At 42.7% G+C, this 20,457-nt stretch overlaps 1 protein-coding gene across 6 annotated transcripts in view; it reads left to right on the top strand.

Annotated features, from left to right (window-relative positions):
• The first annotated feature begins 6,453 nt into the window (after positions 1-6,453).
• MTCL3 (MTCL family member 3) overlaps positions 6,454-20,457 on the top strand; it is a 33,962-nt gene continuing 19,958 nt past the window's right edge. For 2 of the 6 annotated variants that reach the window (XM_083606315.1, XM_083606310.1), the window contains exons 1-4: positions 6,782-6,822; positions 9,628-10,671; positions 11,988-12,212; positions 14,056-14,214. In XM_083606315.1, coding sequence (XP_083462441.1) covers positions 9,706-10,671; positions 11,988-12,212; positions 14,056-14,214 — 1,350 coding nt within the window. In that variant the 5' untranslated portion in view covers positions 6,782-6,822; positions 9,628-9,705. Of the gene's footprint in view, positions 6,567-6,777; positions 6,823-9,627; positions 10,672-11,987; positions 12,213-14,055; positions 14,215-20,457 lie in introns of those variants that run through there. The other 4 variants (XM_083606311.1, XM_083606312.1, XM_083606314.1 and 1 more) reach the window with 4 other exon arrangements.

Raw genomic sequence — 20,457 nt, 5'->3', positions numbered from 1 at the left:
AAAAAGTTTTCCCCTCAGATGTGATTTTTTAAAAAAGTTTGAAGCTGTATTCTTAAACATGCTTTAAAAACAGTTTGTTTTCAGCCCTCAGTCCAAGCCCGCCGACAACCTATGGTTTGTTTGGTGTTAGAGGTGGGTCTTAAGATCCTCAAAATAAAATCTGAACAAAATTGGTGAAGGAGCAAAGAGTTTATTGATTACAAAATGTTCTTGCAAGAGCTGGTGTCCAAAGTAGGCACATCCCAAATTGACAAAGCACAAGCTTATATTCCCTCCCTTCTTTCCCCATTAGCTGGGTACTACAAGGTTTACAGCCTATCATGACCGCCTAATTACCCAGCTAACATTCCCATCCCTGTTTACATCTCCCATTACTCTGATTTCAACACCCACCCTTCTTGTTTATCCTATTCCCTATTTGATCTATGTTCCTATGCATTTACATACTGACGCAAGCAACAGCCTGACCACTAGTTGTCCCAGTTACAGGTGTAAGTGAGTACTGTACCTGCTGAAGCCTATGAATAAACCATACTCCAGCCGCAAGCTGTCCTACTTATGAGCATCCTAACCACAAGCTGTTCTAACAATGTTGTTGTTGTTGTTTAGTCATTTAGTCGTGTCTGACTCTTCGTGACCCCATGGACCAGAGCACGCCAGGCACTCCTGTCTTCCACTGCCTCCCGCAGTTTGGTCAGACTCATGCTGGTAGCTTCGAGAACACTGTCCAACCATCTCATCCTCTGTCGTCACCTTCTCCTTGTGCCCTCAGTCTTTCCCAACATCAGGATCTTTTCCAGGGAGTCTTCTCTTCTCATGAGGTGGCCAAAGTATTGGAGCCTCAGCTTCAGGATCTGTCCTTCCAGTGAGCACTCAGGGCTGATTTCCTTCAGAATGGAGAGGTTTGATCTTCTTGCTGTCCATGGGACTCTCAAGAGTCTCCTCCAACATCATAATTCAAAAGCATCAATTCTTCGGCGATCAGACATCTAAGGTTGTCTAGCAATTGCATGATTGTAGATTATGTGAAAAAGCAACATGATCATTTCTCACATTTGGGATTGCCTTTTTTCTAGTTTTTTTACTAAACTGTTAGCTTCATGTATAGTTTTACTAAACTGTCACACATGTATAGAAGATGCTTGCTTAAATTAAAATTCCTGGCTTTTAATGCTGGTGACTGCTATTTACTACACATGCATGTGTACTTCGGCCTAATTTATTTTCCTGACATGTTACTCAAAAGCCCTTTTTAAAATTCTTATTTTCTGAAAAACTAACCAACCTTGGCTCCTTTTTATTAACTGTGTGATTAAAGCAGTGTGGGAAAGTTATCTTGTTTACAAGGTCGCAAAGTAGAATTAAACAGAGGCGAGGAAATAATCTCATTTTATACAGTTGCAACCCGTTCTGTTTATGCCTTTAAAAATACAGGTGTGCCAACCTATTTTTGCTGTCAGAACTAGAGCTTCTCCAAGCATTTTTGTGGAACAAGAAAAAGGAAAATATTTTTCATTGTCATTTTGCCCACAATGTTACTGAGGCAGCAAACAACTTCCCACAGAAAAATCATTCTACATAGGCCTTAGCAGTGAAGGCCTCAGACAAATTCTGCCTCTTCCAGCAGTAGAGATGATAGAGCAATGAATGCTAAGAGAAATCATAAAGCTGCCATGCATTTTTAATAACCTAAAACCTATTACATAGTGGACAGAATATTATAATAGAGTAAAAGAGACCTAATGGAAGAAATTACCAATAAAGAAACATCACTAGGTAGAATTAGTGCATGGCTCAGTTCAAGGTGGATCAATGGATTTCATCATGAGAGTAGTGTTTTAAATGAAATCTTCTGATATTTCCTGCTCTCTGGAAAGACTGGCTTGGTGGCATCTGAGGAATTCTCACCCTATTGCCCTCAACATTGTAGCTTCTTTATGCAGGAGGGACTCTGTCCCACATTTTATCTTGTGAGTCGCCCTGAGATCTTTAGATGAAGGGCAGTATATAAATCTAATAAATAAAATAATAATAATTTAAACACACCAGATTTCAATCAGTTTTCAACCTAAGTAGATCCATTAGGTGAAACTAAAACCTACAACACTGGTAGGGGACGTGGGTGGTGCTGTGGTCTAAACCACTGAGCCTCTTGGGCTTGCCAATCGGAAGGTCGGTGGTTCGAATCCCCACAACGGAGTGAGCTCCCGTTGCTCTGTCCCAGCTCCTGCCAACCTAGCAGTTCAGAAGCAGACCAGTGCAAGTAGATAAAAAGGTACCGCTGCAGTGGGAAGGTAAATGGCATTTCCATGCACTCTGGTTTCTGTCACAGTGTCCCACTGCACCAGAAGTGGTTTAATCATGCTGGCCACATGACCCGGAAAGCTGTCTGCAGACAAACACCAGCTCCCTTGGCCTGAAAGTGAGATGAGTGCTGCAACCCCATAGTTGCCTTTGACTGGACTTAACCATCCAGGGGTCCTTTACCTTTACCTTACACCACTGGCAGTGGTGATTCTTAATGTTATGTGCGAAAACAGTTCGAAATGAGAGATCTTAGTTCTAAATGATTTCTAGAGCTTTGGCTTTCTAAAATATTTTGAGGTGCACCCCCCCCTCCGATTCATGTGGTTGATTATACTGGGTACTGGGATTTTAGAGATTGGTGCTAGACCAACGCATCAAGATCTGGTATGGCTGAGAGTTCCTCTTCCTTAAATCGGTTATTGTTGCCAGTCTGATATACTGCAGTTATATTAAGTCTGTTTACATGGATCAGAAGTAGTGCCCAGAAGGAAAATACTAATTAGCTGATAAAATATTAATTCAGAGAGCATTTTGCAAGGTGAGTGCAACAAAATACTCTGATGTTTTGTTCCAGTGCTATAAACACATTTGGGCGATTACTGTGACTACCTTTTGGCTTTTACACCAATACTGCTTTAAGGATTTCGGGTGAAATGTATGGAAAAGGGATCCAATTTGCTACCCTCACAAGTACAATAGCTTATCTTTTCTCTTTTTCTACAAATGCACACACATTCTGGACTGCTTGGGAAGCAGTTTTTGTGTGAGTGAGTCTAGTTTCCATGGTTACCCTGGTAGCATGTCACTCCATCAACAAGCCCTAACCTCTTAAGGGGGGACGGGCTGCATGGCTTTCATTTTCTCCCTTATATTATGGAGGGAGGAGAGAGCAGCTGAGAAAAGGGAAGAGTATTCCCCCTTCCACCTTTTGTAGAAAGAGAGCTTCTTGCAATTACATGCTGTTATTCTTCAGTTTGTTTATTTTTAAAGGAATGAACAGGATACCCTCAAAAAGGCATAGAAGATTAATTCATCCCTGAATCTGTGATATGTTAATTTAATTTATTACCATGCTTTGTTTTTACTGACAATCTTTTTCAAGGTAGCTCTAAGCTATTCACATGCAATTTTATTATCTGCTGTATGACATTTCCCTGATTTTCATTGCAAGCTGCTTCAAAATTGAAATGAAATTAGATAACAGCTTTTAAATCAATCAATTGATACATTCCTCTGCTTCATACAGAATTATACTGATGGTCAACCCCATTCAATCATAGCCAAAATCAAGCATGGGAACGACTGCTTCACCCCCACCCTACAAACACCCTCAGTAGTATTAATCTTGCCTGGAACATATCCTGTGCAAGTCCCATTTGAATGAATGGGAAGACATATCTTGCTGAAGCTAAACCGGTCTGGGTCTGGTCAGTGCCTTGATGGCTGACTGCCAGGAAGTCACACAGACACCACCTTGAGCTCCATAATCAAAGAAAGACAGGATATAAAAGTAAGAAAACTAAAATTAACATGCTTAAATCTATCAAGCATGAAACTCAGCGAAACAGAAAGAATTAGCCCATCTTTACAGATTCTGGGAATAATATACAAAGAGCCCAAATCTTTAGTGATTCATAAAGTGCAAAGTTAAGCACAGAAGCTTCTGAACCTTATATTTCTTGAGGTAAACTGAACACAGGTGGGGGAATTAGAATGCTGGAAGACATAGAAAAATCATTCACAGATCACCATTTGGAGTGGCATGCCAGCAAACAGTTCATTCCTGGCATTTAAAATTTAGCACATGACAGTATATAGCTGAAAAAGGCAGTCCCATAACACAAGAAGGTTCAGCAGGCAAAATAGGAACATTAGAAAATGGGACAGAATTAGTTTTGATAAATTGCCCTCCTTGAAAAGATATCTCATAAACTAAAAGTATCTAAAGGACAGAACTCAAATGACCTTTCTCGTTTTTGACCATGTGGCATGATTTTATTTCCTTTTCAAATATTGATGCACAAGGTCACTCATTGTCACCAGTATATGCAAACATCTGGCTCATCTAAGACTTTATAAGAACCTTTACTCTCAAAAATACTGGAACTCACAGGTGGAAAATACTTTAATTGTTACATATCTTTGTTATTTGTAAAAGGAATCATTTTATGAGTCAATACTTTATTGCCTCAGTAGGTGCATTCTGTGACCCAGATTTGCAAACGACGAGAAAGAAAGGTTGGGATGAAATCAGGCCAAATCTTTATTGACTGTGGCAGGTTGAGTATGGGTTGGCATGGCAGTAGGACCGGATCAGTTCATCATTCTACTTGCCACTAGCTGGTGGGGTTGGACAGCGCCAAACCTCTTCCATGGGAGCTGCCTAGTGCTGAACCCTGTTGTGGTGCAAGCCAAGCTTCCAAGGCCTCACTGGGAGACTGGGATGAGGATTCCAGCCAAGCTGGAATTATTATTTTTATATAATCTGATTTAGTTGATTTGCCATAAGTATTTTCTACAAATCAAAGATTGGACCTACCAATTCATCATTTACTGCAGGGCCGAAACTAGGCTTTCTGTTCCCTGGGGCAAAGACCCCATTTGTCACACACCCCATGTGTGTTTCTAGAGGCTTCACCCAGGGCTGAGACCCCAGCTAGCCCCTGTTAGCTATGGCCCCGTTTACTGCTCCATATATCAAGTACAGTAGTACCTCAGGTTACAGACGCTTCAGGTTACAGACGCTTCAGGTTACAGACTCCGCTAACCCAGAAATAGTCCCTCGGGTTAAGAACTTTGCTTCAGGATGAGAACAGAAATTGCAGGGCAGCGGCAGCGGGAGGCCCCATTAGCTAAAGTGGTACCTCAGGTTAAGAACAGTTTCAGGTTAAGAACGGACCTCCGGAACAAATTAAGTTCTTAACCCGAGGTTCCACTGTACTCCAATAATTATTGGAACACAGGCATAAACAAATTGTTAATCAAATGTGTAAGGTCAAAAACCTCCATTCTTGCATGAACTGGCCCAAAGCTGGAGGTTCCATTCATACAAGTAACAAGCATGACACTATCTACAACTTAAACCTTTCTCTTTTGTGTTCCTTTATTCCATATGACCATCTACTACCCAAGCCAAAGATCACCCAAAGTGAAATTCCTCATCAGGTCAACAATCTTAACACCTAGCAGTTTGAGTCACCAGACAGAAAAGATTTTAGTCCTCTAATCCTAAACTGTCAGGTACCTGTTTACATTTGTGTGAACTGGAGTTTACTGTCCACTGATGGCACTACACAAAAATAGACAAAAATAGACAAAACTTGCAGTGAAGTGGCCCAGCCACATTCAGCATTCTTCTTCTTCTTCTTCTTCTTCTTCTTCTTCTTAGAAGATGTATAAGGATTACACAATAGATAGCAGAAAATTGTGTTGTACAGAATATGCAGGATCTACTATTGGTGATTTCAAGAGGCAAGAAACAGACAATCCATATTTTAGACTATTTGATCAGCTTTAAAGAAAGAACTATCTCTGAACCCTAACACGTGCATACATAGTTTTGAAACTACAAGAGAATTCAATGTAAATTTCTACCAAATAATTAAAACCACGTTTGGTAAACGGTATTAGGCCTTTACTCGTGATAGTCAGCCTTTTTAAGTTTTCACAAAAGAGAATCCAGAGTAAGTGAAGCCACAGGCAGCGGAGCAACATGGTTATAGTCTGTCTTTGTCTCCGATTCCTTGAGACTGACTGAAATGCAAGTCAAACAGCCACTGGAGCCAAAGAACAAAGGAGAGCCCAGTTGTCATTATGCTGATGCTGCTGCAACATCAAAAAGCGCCTGACATCACTGTGCACTCCGCACATCCGGGCCTCAAAGAAGAATAAATATTTGATCAGAATCGACTGTTCTCTGGACTGAATTTCGAAGGGAAAACTTCCCATGTCTTTTGCCTCCTTCCTACTCGGAGAGCTGTAATCCAATTCTACCCCGTGCCGATAATACGAGGTGCAATGGAGCCCTGAGGCCTGCCCGGGCGTGGCTCTTCTCTTTTGATCTTTCTTCTCTCTCTCTCTCTCTCCCCTCCCTCCCTCCCTCCTCTCCCCACCCCCCACCCGCTCTCCCTTTCCGGGGCCCAATGAGGTCAGCTCATGAATATTGCTGCATTACCCCGAGCAGCTCTGGCTCCGCTTGGTACCTCGTGCATCCGTGGGCGTGTGCAGTTTAGCCAGCCTAAGAGGACACCAAGTGGGGGGTAAGTAACGCTGATGACGGCGGGAGCCATTGTTCGCAAAGAAAAAGGGCAATCGCACAGCAGGGCAACTTAACAAAGCGCTTGATCCTTTGTAGAGAGCGCGCGTGCAAACTCTCCGCCTGCTGAAACCTGGATAAAAGTTCAAAAAGAGCTTCGAAATCTCGACACGCTGGAAATAGACCGTTGCTGGGGGGCGGCGGGGGGTGGAGATAAGTGACCAAATAGAGCCGCTTCTGAGCTGCTGGCTGTTTTCAAGGTAGTCTATGCTAAATGGTGAAGTATGGAATTCCTTCTTTGTTTCTCTCTCTTCCTCTCCCCCCACCCCTTGCTTTAACATGGAAATCTGCAGAGGCGCAACATTCTGCCACCTCTCTGATAACCACGTGACGATGTCCCAGAGATCGGGGGGGGGGGAGAGATTCTTGGTTTTGATTGTAACTTTATTTATTTTATTTTTAAAAATGGGTTATGAAGTTTGTATAGAGAGATTATCAACCGCTGCTGCAATTGAAGACTTGAAGGAGGTCAAAGGATGTCCTTGGTAAAAGTGATGACTCTGCTGCAATGCAACTTGGAGGTGGGAGGAGGTTGTTAATGTGAAGGACTGTAGGTTATATATATATATATATATATATATATATATATATATATCCCTATAGGTATATCCAAACTCTTGAAGGTTATTGTGTAGTGTTTTGGCTTTTGCTTTGTTTTGAGAACCTGAAGTTTCATTCAGTAAAACCAATTTGAATTTCAGATTGAAGATGAAGTGTTTGAGAAACAGAGATTTCAAATAATTGCTAACATTTGGTAACCTGAAGACTTTAGGGTAATAGAATCTGGAGGTGACAATAGTAATAGATATATGTAAAACATTTACTAATTTAGGCTGCAATCCCATCTACACTTGGGAATTCTAGAATTCAGAAGGTGGTTATTTTATTTTATTCACACTAATAAAATGCAGGTGGTGGACTGATCTTCTCCCATTTGATATATTGTAGTTGCCTGCATTATAATAAATTAATAATGTTTCACTTCTTTTAAGTACTTCATCTAAAATAAGAATCCGCAGCATTGGCACCTAAGCAAATAATTAGATAATCTAGTGTTTTTCTGGCATATAACTTTATAGACTGCTAAAATCTGGCAACAGACCTTGTCTATTTCATCGTCTCATGTAAAACTTTCTTGGTCACCCTCTCTCTTCATGCACATGTATATTATGCTCAGTTTGTCATAATTGTCATAAGGTGCTGTTGAGAGTAATATTGCATATTGAGGTTATACTTTTCTGGATTAAGAATAACTTTGAGATCTACCATTCTACTGTATATTTTGCCCATTCTTTCCATTTAAAAATGTAGATTAGAAATACAAAAGTGTCTGTATTTCAGCTAAAACACACCCTTTGTAGAAAAATAGTCTTTAGCATTTGAATGCACAGAGCTGGAAGTTAGAAGGGAAGTTCAGCAATTCTAATTAAAATCCCTACACTTGGGGAACAAAAAAGAAATACAAAAGTGTGTGTTGGGTTGGACAGGGTGGAGGAGGAAGAAATTAAAGTGCTTTACTGAATAACTAGATTTGTTTTACATGATTATAAGTATGTTTTAGTTGTAACTTGGAACATGTTTTCATTCTCACCTTAGAGATCCTGGTTTGGAGTTCCAAGTCCAGAGGTTCTCAATAATAATTATAATAGTATAATAATTATTACATCCCGCCCATCTGACTGGGTTGCCCCAGCCACTCTGGGCAGGTTCCAGCAAATTAAAAAACCACAGTAAAACATCAAACATTAGAAACTTCCCTATACAAAGCTGCCTTCAGATGTCTTCTAAAAGTCAAATACCGGTAGTTGTTTATTTCCTTGATATCTGATGGAAGGGCGTTCCACAGGGTGGAAGCAACTACTGAGAAGGCCCTATGCCTGGTTCCCTGTAACCTTGTTGGATTTCAGTGTTGAACAGTGGGCCAAACAATGGGAGTGGAGATACTCCTTCATGTATACAGGGCTGAACTATTTCTTCTTTTGAAGAAGTCAAGAGTATATTTTGGATGGATTGGCTCCCATGGGCAGATTCATGCCTTGTGTGGCTTCAGCAGTAGTTCTGCATCTTATTGTTTCTGACTGTTCCCTGTATATTTACCACCAATGTACCTGGAGTGATACAGAAGCAGCAAAGGAAGTGACCTACAATTTAAATTTGCAAGGAAGACAGTAGAGGGAGGGGAGGAAGAGAGGGTTAGGCAGGGATGAATGTGAACAAACATGCAGTGAAATCTGATCCATGTCTTCTTCCTAGGCAAGTGTGTGTAAGACTGCAGCCATAGACACCCACATTTATTATTGGGGTTCAGGGTAAAGGGAATAGCCACTATAAAGTGAAATAATGGTGGGGTGTACAATGCCTGTTGTTCAGCATTGAATGAGCACACAAACTTGTGTCAGCCAATCAGAACAAGGCCAAAGCTCACCCAGTGAACGGCTCCCCCAGCTTGTTTGTATAGTTTGATAGTACACTAGTTTGATAGTGTACTAGTAAGATAGTAGGCTACCCAGAACCTTTCATTACCCCTTTTGCAGAGTTGTGGGTTAACTAGCACAAAGTGCAGTAAAAGTAAGCATGGAATTTGGGGTGGGAAAGGCTGGATGACCCATTTTAAAACGGCTATATGGAACCAGCCCCACTGCCCTCTAGAAGTACTTAGGAGCAAGTGATTAGATGAAATAATTCTTTGAGGAATTCTCCGGACGAGGTGATTTTGAGCGTTTGGAACCAGAAAATCAGCAGTAGAAAAGGCTCCCCTTCCCGGAATAGCAAATGTTTTTTCTGCAAAGCTGGAGTGCTCTCAATGCAACCCCCCGGGTGACGCCTCTGCCTTGGAGGAGAGCGCGATACTTTTTGCGCCTGGGACTTTCCGCAAACCTCGTGGCGCCGCTTCCAACTCCTCCCTATTTCTTGGAGGCCCTTGGTTCCCATTGTGGCGAGCAGGCCGGCTTGGTGATGCGCTGCTGAGTCATTTACGAGCGCTCTGTGTGTGCCTCTTTCCCCAGCTCGAAGGGCAGCTAGGGAGGGACGATGACCCTTGCGGGGCCGGACCTTTCTGCCACGCCTGGGAGATAGCACCAGCCATGAGCCAGCCGCCTAGCGGAGGCGCTGCTGCTACCGCCTCTCCTCGCCTGCATCCAGAGGGGAGCAGCAGCCGAAACAAGCAGCAGCAGCAGCAGCAGCGAGCATCCTCTCCAGGCAGACCCAAGGATTCTCCCGTCCGCCAGCCCTCCCCGGCTGCTAGCTCACCCCGCTCCGCGACGGCTGCTGCAGCCGCTGCCTCCAAAGCAAGCTCCGCCCGGCAGCAGCAGCCGCCACCGCAGCAGCAGCAGCCGCCGCCCGGGCAGAAAGCGGGCCGCGCGAAGGGAGGCGGAGTGGGAGGGGACAAGGCGTCCGCACAGCCTGCGCTAGCGAGGAGCGCGGCGCCGCTGGGAGCTGTTCAGGCCGGGGATGGTGCTGAAGTTCAAGCCGCCACGCCCCTGGTCCCGGCAGGAGGTTGCCCGAAGGCAGCGCCGAGGCCTGCGGCTGACAAGCGGGAGACGCCTCCCAGAGACCCCGAGCTCGCCTCTCTCGGAGCTGGAGAGCAGCCGCAGACGCCGGCTGGAGAGGAGGGGGAGAGGGAGGACCCCTTCGCGCTCTCACAGCCGCCACCCAAGAGCTGGAGCCGAGGCAAAGCGGGCAGGCCTCTACCGAAGGGCGGAGGGGACGCAGCCCCGGCTCTTCCGGCCTCTTGCGCGGCAGCAGCGAAGGGCGGCGGCTACTGGAAGGAAGGATGCCTGCAAAGTGAGCTCATCCAGTTCCACCTCAGGAAGGGGCTGGCAGCGGCCCAGATGCAAAGCAAAGGCAGCAGCCCGGGGAACGGCGAAGACGCGGCCGCCAAGCAGCCTCAGCCTGCCTCGTCGACCCCATCGCCAATGGCGCTGGCTGGGGCGGAAGAGGGCAATGGGCGCAGCCGAGCCGCCGAAGGCGCCTTGAGCCTCAACCCTCAGCAGCAGCAGGAGCTGCAGGAAGAGATGGAGAAACTGCTGGAGGAGAATGAGACTCTCAAGGTGAGCAGAAAAGAGGGGGAGGGCTAAAAGAGTGTGGGCCAGCCCAGAGTGGGGAATTCAATTGGAGAACCCCTCTTGTAGAAGACAAAGCAATCGATCAATAGATGCTACACCTTCTGGTTTCAAAATGGGGAGGAGACACAAAATGGGGAGGAGACATATTTTGACACAAATATGAGCAGCTGCTACATTCCACCCACTCCCATCAAAAAGGGAAATGTTTATATTCTGCTGCATTTCTGAGAGGGGAAGCTCTAGTTCTCCTCCTGTGCTACCCCCAGTGGCGTAGCATGGGGGGTGCAGGGGGGGCCAGCCGCACCGGGCGCAACATCTGGGGGTTAGGGTTAGGGGGCGCAAATCCATGGGTTAGGGGGCACAAATCCACGGGTTAGGGGGCGCAAATTACTTGCCTTTCCCCCGGGTGCTGACAACCCACGCTACGCCACTGGCTACCCCTGATCAAACATTGGATTGTATGCATTTAATAAATTCAGCTTTTTGGAATAGCAGTCAGAATATAGTACTGTAGTTCCCAGCCAGACCCTACAAAGCATCCATGGCTGACATGCCAAACCATGAACATCCATGTTCATTCTTCCCCTCTCATGTGTGAAGCTGTCCAAATTTTGCCATGCATCTTCTTTGTATGTCTTAAGGGAAATGTTTAAAGTAATTATTCTTTTCAGACCAGATGGCTCTTTCCTGCTACCATTTGTTTCACCTGTTAGGGAAGGGATTGCATGCTAGGTCTCTTTAAGATTACGGTTACACTTTACAGTTAGTAGATAAATATTCAGGAGTTACATACTATCATATCAGGAATGACTATGTGGTGATAAGATGGGTAACACCAACATGCCTCTTGCTTTGCCATTGTAGAGCTGATAAGTGCAAATAATGGGGAGACTATGGGTTGTAACCAATGTTAGTCATACTCAGAGTAAACCCATTGAAATAAATTGAATTGGCTATATTAGGGCCATTACTTTTTAGTAAGTCAACTGAGTATCTAGTGGTAGATACAGCTCTGTTTACTTCTTGTTGCTGCCCACACTGGATAAGTACCATTTACTTATGATTTATTAATGGATTCCCTACCGATATACATGTTGGCATATGAGAGCTATTATGGGGGCAGGCATAAGATAGCAATGGATACATCTGTCTAAAATATGTGTAGATTACCCGAAGGTGCTGTTTGTTATTGCTTTTAGTAATAGCACTAAAGGTTACTTTAATTTTTTTTTATTACTTTAATTTATGTGAACTAACCTTGTATGGTGGATTTCTGTCTGTCCTGTCTGAATGGTTGTCAGAATGAGATAGATGAGCTAAGGACTGAGATGGATGAGATGAGGGACAGCTTCTTCGAAGAGGATGCCTGCCAACTGCAGGAAATGCGCCATGAATTGGAGAGGGCCAATAAAAATTGCAGGATCCTCCAGTATCGCCTTCGAAAAGCAGAGCGCAAGAGGCTCCGCTATGCAGAAACTGGGGAGATTGATGGAGAACTTCTACGTAGCTTGGAGCAAGACCTAAAGGTACTATGGGGTCAGAAATTGGCAAATGGTGGAAGGAGTTGGTGAGGGGAAGAACACTTAGGCTAAGAAGTTGCTTTGTTGCTTTGACAGTTGTTTCACTGACTTCTGTATAAAGCTACCCAAGGCTCTACAGAGGCCATTTGAATGGGCAAATGTGTCTTGAAGACAAAAGGGTCCAACCTTGTAGTTGATACACTACAGTTTATCTCACAAATATGTGATGATGAAAACCTTGATGATGCAATCAGATTTGATTTAAAGAAACTGCAACATAATATAATTACATTAGAGGCCTAGATCTTTTCCTCCTACATTATGACTAGTTACCCAAATTTGTATTCTCTTTCCATATTAAAATTTTCAGTGGTATGTTTTCTACCTTTTCCCATCCCTAGATTGAAAGACAGTCTGTATTCTAATTAACCGTATTTCATAGACAATTATGTTTCCCATAAGAATGAGTGAGTCATTCTCTCCTGCTGCTTTCTGGTAAATAGCAGGTTTCTGGGTTGTTTCCAGCCAATCATTTTCCTTTGACTTGCTGTAACTCGGGGAAACTAAGATTAAAGCCACAATCTTATGTAGGCTTGTTTGGGGGGAAAGGCTATTGAAAGTGATCATTGCTTTTGAAAAGATATCAAACTGTAAATATAATAGCATGCTAAACAAAATGTTAAAAAGGCTAGTTGAATGTTAATAGATAGATCTGTGTACCAATAGATAAAATTGAATCTTACAGATTTTTACTTTTAATGGTTGTTATACCAAGTCTACACCAAGATGTCTAATAGTTCCTTTTCTGCTTGTTTTTACAATTTTAAAGCACCACATGTACTGTTTTGTAATATATTCAGTTTTTTGACATATCCTCAGTTTTTTATCTTCATATCCATTAACCTAACCTGATCTTTCAAGGTATGAAGATAAGATGTGAGTAAAATCCACGTAAAGGTGTAAAGTGACAAAGCCTGTAAATTTGGAAAACAGATGAATTACAATTTTATGAACAATCACTCATTGTTAGAAGTAAAAGGCTTCTTAAGTATTTTTCATTGAATTCACATTTACAGTGGCATACAAAAGCCACACATCTTTAAAACAATTTGTGCCCTACTCAGACATACCAGTTAAAAAAATTTCCTGCCCAATTAAAATTTGTAACCTTGATTTCTAAAGCATTACTGGATTCATCAACCAAGGGGTACAGCCCCAGTTTTCATGTTAGTGTCAAGGAGATTTTTCTACTGAGAAAAGTGAATGTAACTAAGACTCCCAGGTTCAAATAAAGCTTTTTGTTGGGCTGTGCCTAGTCTTCTAATGGAGAGAGATGGTATTTGATGTGGGAGTTCCAGTCACGTCTTAGCCATGTAATAATCAGGAGTACATTGGACTGCATGATCTAAGCCCCAATTAGGCTCGTTGGTGGGGAGAGTAATTTATTCAACTTCTAATGGAATTGAACCTTGTGGTCCCTTCCAACTCTGCAGTTCTATGATTCTATGTAACTAATAGAATTGGAAGGGAATCTAGAGGGAATGTGGTTGAACCCCAGACTCAATGCAGGATCTGCAGGGCAGGATGCAACTACAACAAACCAGACAGACAATTGCTCAGCCTCTGCTTAAATAGAGATCCCACCACCTGGTGATACAATTTGTTCCACTGTCACACAACTCTTACCATTAGGAATATTTAGTTGAAATATATCTCCTAACTGGTCAGAATGCTACTCTAGCTTCATAATTATCTACACCAACTCAGTTTTTGTTGGCAGACGACTCATATAACATAGTTCTGCTATAAATTTCTGCTTATTTAAAGTTTTAAATACTGTTGCATTTAGGTTGCGAAGGATGTTTCAGTGAGACTTCACCATGAGCTGGAAAATGTGGAAGAAAAACGCACCACCACAGAAGATGAAAATGACAAGCTAAGACAGAAGCTAATCGAAGTAGAGATCGCTAAGCAGGCTCTGCAGAATGAACTTGACAAGATGAAAGAGGTCAGTATTCACCCCTTTCTTTTGGGAATTGGGGACTATGGCAAGTTTTTGCTCCACCCTGAATTTCGTAACTGTTTAAATAGCAGTCAGTGTACTTAATGGAAAGAGGGCAACCTGCATACAGAGTTACAGCTGCAGCCCAGTTCTGCTATCCTGCTTCTTTTGAATGTCCAATTCTTCATTTTGTGAGAGAGATGTCTGTCATGCAAGTGAACTCATTTCTGTTGGTTTAGTTGTTGTCACTGCATTTCATTTGAACTGCAGTAAAACGTCCACAGTGTTTGAAACATGAAGAGGTTTCAAGACGGTTTTGCATGTAGTTGCTGTTTTACTGAATAAGCAACCACATGTTGCTTTCCCTGTGAGTCATGAAATCCAGCCTTTGAATAGCAGTTTGCCTCTTTAGATGTGGATCGTACAGTAACTAAGACTGCAGTTGACTTCTCTTTCTTGCTTCTGCCAGGATAAAACTCCTGAATATCTTTCTTGCATTATTTGCTTCAGCATTTGCTCTGACAAGTCCCACATGGGATTCATATTTCACCAGAGATCTATTTCTTTGGCTGTTATCTTTGTTATGGTGATTCAGTTATGTTTTGTGAAATTTAAGAGACAGGCTCAAACACTAAATTTCTCACCTGGAATAGTCAAGACATAAATGGATGTTATGGGTGGGGGGAATTACTATCATTGATGTATTTAAAAATCATGAATAGTATTGAGAACCCTGATTTGGGGGATTTCAGTCTTCTCTTGATTGCTCAGTAACTTGCCGTTGAATCACAGTTGTTGGATTTTGATAATACCAACGAAATGGCAGAGTGTTGAGCTCTTTTTGCTTACCAGTTCATTTGCTTCAATTAAGTGCTTTGGCACAAAACTGGTGAATAGTCAGTAGATCTGTTTGCACCTCTCTTGATGGCAATGTCAACAGGTAGCCTATGAGTGATAAGAGGTAACCAATGCTCGGACTACAACACACACAGAAAATTAAAATCAAAGTTTTACCTTGAGACTAGCAATACCCTGAGGGGGCGGGGGGGAGTAACTGAATTCTCAGTTTTTGTTTTTCTGTGACAGAATACGGAAAAAGTCTTTTCCATAATATGCTTGGGTATAATGATGAAGTTGATGGCAATAAGTAAGACCTGCAGTTGACATGCCTTGTACACAGATGTTTCAAGTTTCTACCTCTGACATCTCCATACAGAGCTATGAAAACCCCCCTTCTCAGTAAAGACAATACTGAGCTAGATGAGCCAGTGGTCTGACTCTGAATAAAGCAGCTTCTTCATATATTCCTGTCATGTTTCAGTGAGAATCCAGCCATGGGCATCCTGGGTGGATTAGAAAGTGTGTACAATGGATCTCAGCTTGGACTTTTGGAGAATGCTTAATATTGTAATCCCGTTTTGGGGAACAAGGGATGTGGTTGCAGATAAGCTGCCCCCTTGTTGCTGAAGGAATCACCCTTGTTAACACCCTCATTAAGAATGACAGACCCTATGAGGTTCCATAATAAGAGGAAGACTATGACTTCATCTCTTGGGGTGTTATGCATTTGTTATACAGCTTTCTAGTACTCGTAGGTAACTTCATGGGACTTCATTCTCAAGCATATTGGGGGGGAGGGGTTAGAGGGAACATCTGAGTGGCATAACACCCAAGTAGTTGGTTGACATTATTCTTTTCTCTTGTGATCAGGAGTGGAATAAGTGCAAGGCTGGCCAACAGTGAGTTGTATCCAATGCTAGTCCTACTCAAGTAAAGGTAAAGGGACCCCTGACCATTAGGTCCAGTAGTGGATGACTCTGGGGTTGTGGCGCCCATCTCGCTTTATTGGCCGAGGGAGCCAGCATACAGCTTCCGGGTCATGTGGGCAGCATGACTAAGCCGCTTCTGGCAAACCAGAGCAGCGTACGGAAATGCCGTTTACCTTCCTACCTATTTATCTACTTGCACTTTGACGTGCTTCCGAACTGCTAGGTTGGCAGGAGCAGGGACTGAGCAATGGGAGCTCACCCCGTCGTGGGGATTTGAACCGCTGACCTTCTGATCGGCAAGCCCCAGGCTCTGTGGTTTAACTCACAGCGCCACCTGTGTCCCTTAGTCCTACTCAAGTAGGCTCATTCAAATTAATGAACACCACAAACTTAGGCCCATTAGGTCTACCCTGAGTAAAACTTAGATGGATACAACCCATAATGATTAATTATTCAACCGGGATCCAGAGATGTATATTTTACCCTGTTTAAAATGTAGTATCCAAAATTATATTTAGTTGCTAAGAACTGCTCAAAATCATGAATAGTTTTCTGATTATTTCTGCTTGTATAGCTGCTAATGACATTGTAGGTTTTTGTTTTTTTTGTTTTTTAAATCATTTCCAGGGTATATGGGAAGTCAGTGTGCAAAAGAATCCTGGCGTCACAGATCCCTGCAAGACTTGCCAACATATTTCAGGGTCTTAGAAGAGAAGAAATACTTTCGTACATAGCTCAGCAATATATTGCATTCCTTGCACATGGAAGGGCCTAACTACATGTTTTATGGAAATGCACATAACAGGCTGTTTATGTGTTTTTAAGAAAAGAAGCATTGGGAGGGGGCATTTTGAACTGAAAAGTGATGGTGGGGTGCTTAACTATTTCCCTGCTGGCTGCTGTGTTACGTCAAATTACCGCTCCTACCATACTCTTTCCCATGTTCTATTCACATACTGTATTCTGTTTTATTATATATAAGATTTATAGCCTACCCCACATCATGTATGATCTTGGAGCAGGTTGCAACAAATGAATATAAACAGATAAAATGAATACTTTTTATAGATTCTGGTTTTTAAAAATGTATTACAGGCCTTCGATCCGGACATATTAATATCCAAAGGATTGCAGGAGATGGGGGAGTTTTCAGTTGCCACTGGAACGGAACAGATCAGGAGGCGACCAAAGTTGATGGGGCTAGAATTCCACATCTGCTAATGCAGAGAAGGCCCCGTTTGCAGAGTCATTGACTATTTTTCTTTCTCTGTCAATTGTGGTACCTTCAAAAGGTCCTCACCAACTGACTTCAAAGCCCAGCTGGATTGTTTGGAGAAATATAGGTACATATTCACCTAAACACCTCTAAACATGAGAGCAAAAGTGGGGCACGAAGGGGTTCATATACTTTCTCTTCCTTCTTCTCCACAACAAACTGTGCTCTACCAAGCTGCTTTCCCCCCTGTTTTCCTTTTTTTCTGTTTCAGATATTTGCATATAATGTATTATTAGCCTGTTCAGTCCCCAGCATCTTCATTTAAAGAATCTCAGATAATCAGATGAAACTGAAAAAAATTTATCTCAACAAGCAGGAACTTTTGAGCCTGCAGTATCTTCATGGCAGAGATACTCTGGGGTTGTGTTGAGATGAAGGACATAGGAAGGACAATACTGTGTTGCACCTATGTATGGGTCAGTGTAAGAAAAAATACCCCCCCTACTGTTGGCCCTCCAAGTAGCAAGGCAATTTTTATGAGGCTTCAACAAGTGCACGACAGGGAATAAATAAAAAGCTTGCAAAGAAGGGGCTTGCAAAGAAGATTAAAGTAAATAAAGATATAATATCTCGTTGGTTTCACTGCCAGGGCTTGTTATCCTCAAGGCTTGTTATCCTCAGTCTGTTACATGCCTGCTTGTGAAACTTACACCTGGTTTTTCTAGGGGGTTGGCTTGAGTCTAGGGAGGTTGTGAGAGATCCCAGATGGTACCTTGTATTAAGCCATTTAACACAGAATCAAAGTCTCCAGAGGAAAACTATTGTGTAACCAGCGAAGTGAGTTTAGTGAACAATGTGAACTGTGCTGTTTTCTCATGGATGTGTTTTGAAAGACAATCTGTTTGACAGTGTTATCTGTGAGCCTGTGTCAGAGAAACATCAGCTCAGACTTGGTCTTGCTGTGCAAGCTTGAATTCCTGAACTGCGATAGTAACCAGGGCTACATGCCCAAGAGGGGAGAGAGAGGAAGGCTGCTATAGAGACTGAGATGGGAAGAAAAGGTCATCATCATTCTCTGGCATTTCAGTGCTCTGCCTGCTTTTAGATTAAAATGTTGGGACTTAAACAGAGAAGGGAAATGAATTTTACTTCTAGGGACTTTGTCATGTTTATCCCTCCTTACTCCCCCCCCCCTTTTTTTATAATCCTGTATTAGTAATATATATATTTATAATAAAAAGGCTAACACAAGAAAAATCACCCTTACTCTTTGCCAAAGCAGGGCTCTGTGTAGAGCCAGCACACTTTGATATAGAAGCCTTCATGGCCTATGGGAATTTTGAGGCTAATAGCAATGCTGGATTTTATACCACATTCATGAACTACAAGCCCCTCCTTTGCAGGCTGAGCAGTAGTTTTTGTGTCACAACCTAGTAAGAACATTTGGAAGGTCAAATTTCTTACTGATAATTATTATTTATGCAGCTACAATTTGTACAGCTGCAGCACCTGTAGCTGGGAAATTAATGGCATCTTTTCCCCAGAAGCAACATATTGCAGTTTAAAGCTTAGAAATGTTGAGATATCCCTAAAGCAAAAGTGCAGCCTTAGCAGGACACACATGGATCCTAACCAAGAAACAGGGACCTGCTGCACACCTGTTGTGCTATAAATTTACCATCTATGAAGTCCATTGACTTCAAAAATCAAACTGAAATTTTCTCTGAGTTTATTAATACCTGAGGAGGTAATAATAATAATAATAATAATAATAATTTAATAATAATTTATTACTTATACCCCACCCATCTGGTTGGGTCTCCCCAGCCACTCTGGGCAGCTTCCAACAGGAGATTAAAAATACATTAACACACCAGTCATTAAAAAACTTCCCTAAACAGGGCTGCCTTCAGATGTCTTCTAAACATCAGATAGTTACAGCTTAAATGTCTTTCGCTTTGATCTTGCTACAGAACGGAAAGCAGACTTCCTTTTTGATGCTTGTCCGTCTCGGTGCCCAATTTCTTTAATTTTAGTGTCCAATTGTATTTTAGAACTCAATCCTACTCACGGATAGTTGTTCTTTTTAGTCCGAATTCACCGGAAGAAATCAGCGCTCTCCGCTAATGGCGACGCGGCTTCACTTCGCAGGCTGGGTGGAAACGACTCTCGGCACCGCTCCACACACCCTCCGCTGATCCGCAGCCTTTAAAAAGGCTATTTCACAGCGTCGGGGGGGCGCAAAGGTGCCCGCCGAGTCTCCGGTTCACAGGCTACGCGCCTGTGATTTTTGAGGGTCCCCGCTCCGCCGTAGCTGGCAGGACCCGAACCCACGAAGCAGATCTCTCCCGGAGCTCCGGGGGAGATCCGCCATTACGCGCTGGCGCTAACCGGAAGTCCCCTTTCAAGACCGGTGTTATGTACCAAAGGTAAACTTTAGTAGACTCTCACTAATTTGTGAGTGAGTATGAGGGAATATGCCATGCTTGGAAATTATAAAGGTGGAAATTTGTTCTATTTTTTTGTTGGTCTTTTCTAATATATGAGAAGTCTACTATAGTTACACCTGGCAGGAGCATCAAACCTCTATCCTTTGGGAAACATTTACGGCTGATTCAAATGGTGCCGATAAAGATCCAGGGGCTATGGTGGAAGTAATGGCTGACCAAGTGTTTCTACAAGTACAGCTGTGCTTACCCACTGTTAATATGCACAAGCTGCAGACGTTTCACTGATCCCCTCATATGAAGCAACTCTCTAGGAAATGTTGGCTGCATCTGCAGTTGTGTGAGATCAGATATTACTTCTTCCATACAGCCTTAGCAAGCATGGCCACTGGATGATGGGAGCTGTAGTTCAGCAACATCTGGAGGGCCAGTGGTTCCCTGTACCAACCCTAGATGGAACTATTTACTAACATTTGAACCACCCATTTAGATTTGAGGGTCTTTTTCTTCTTGTCTTGAATTATAATGAAATGCTAAATCCACGATAGTTGTCATATAGAGAAGCCTGAGATATAATTTTAGTTGAAACTTCTCTCTAATGACTTCCCTGCTTTAGGTTTCAAATGGCTGGCCATCAAGCTTAGGAGGTATTCGCTGAGCACATGCTGCCATTCTGCTTGCCTAGAATAAAGAGAGACTTCTTTTTAAAAAAATAATTTTTATTAACAGGCCAATCACATTATTCAAATCACATTGGTTCCGAATTATACAGCCAAATTTTAAATTTTTTGAGGGTACCCATATATCAAGCTCCGCA

Source organism: Podarcis filfolensis (assembly GCF_964270895.1).
Source record: "Podarcis filfolensis genome assembly, chromosome: 3".
In the NCBI taxonomy this organism is placed as follows: domain Eukaryota; kingdom Metazoa; phylum Chordata; class Lepidosauria; order Squamata; family Lacertidae; genus Podarcis; species Podarcis filfolensis.
Note: the sequence above shows the minus strand (reverse complement) of the source record. Positions and strands in the feature narration are given on the sequence as shown.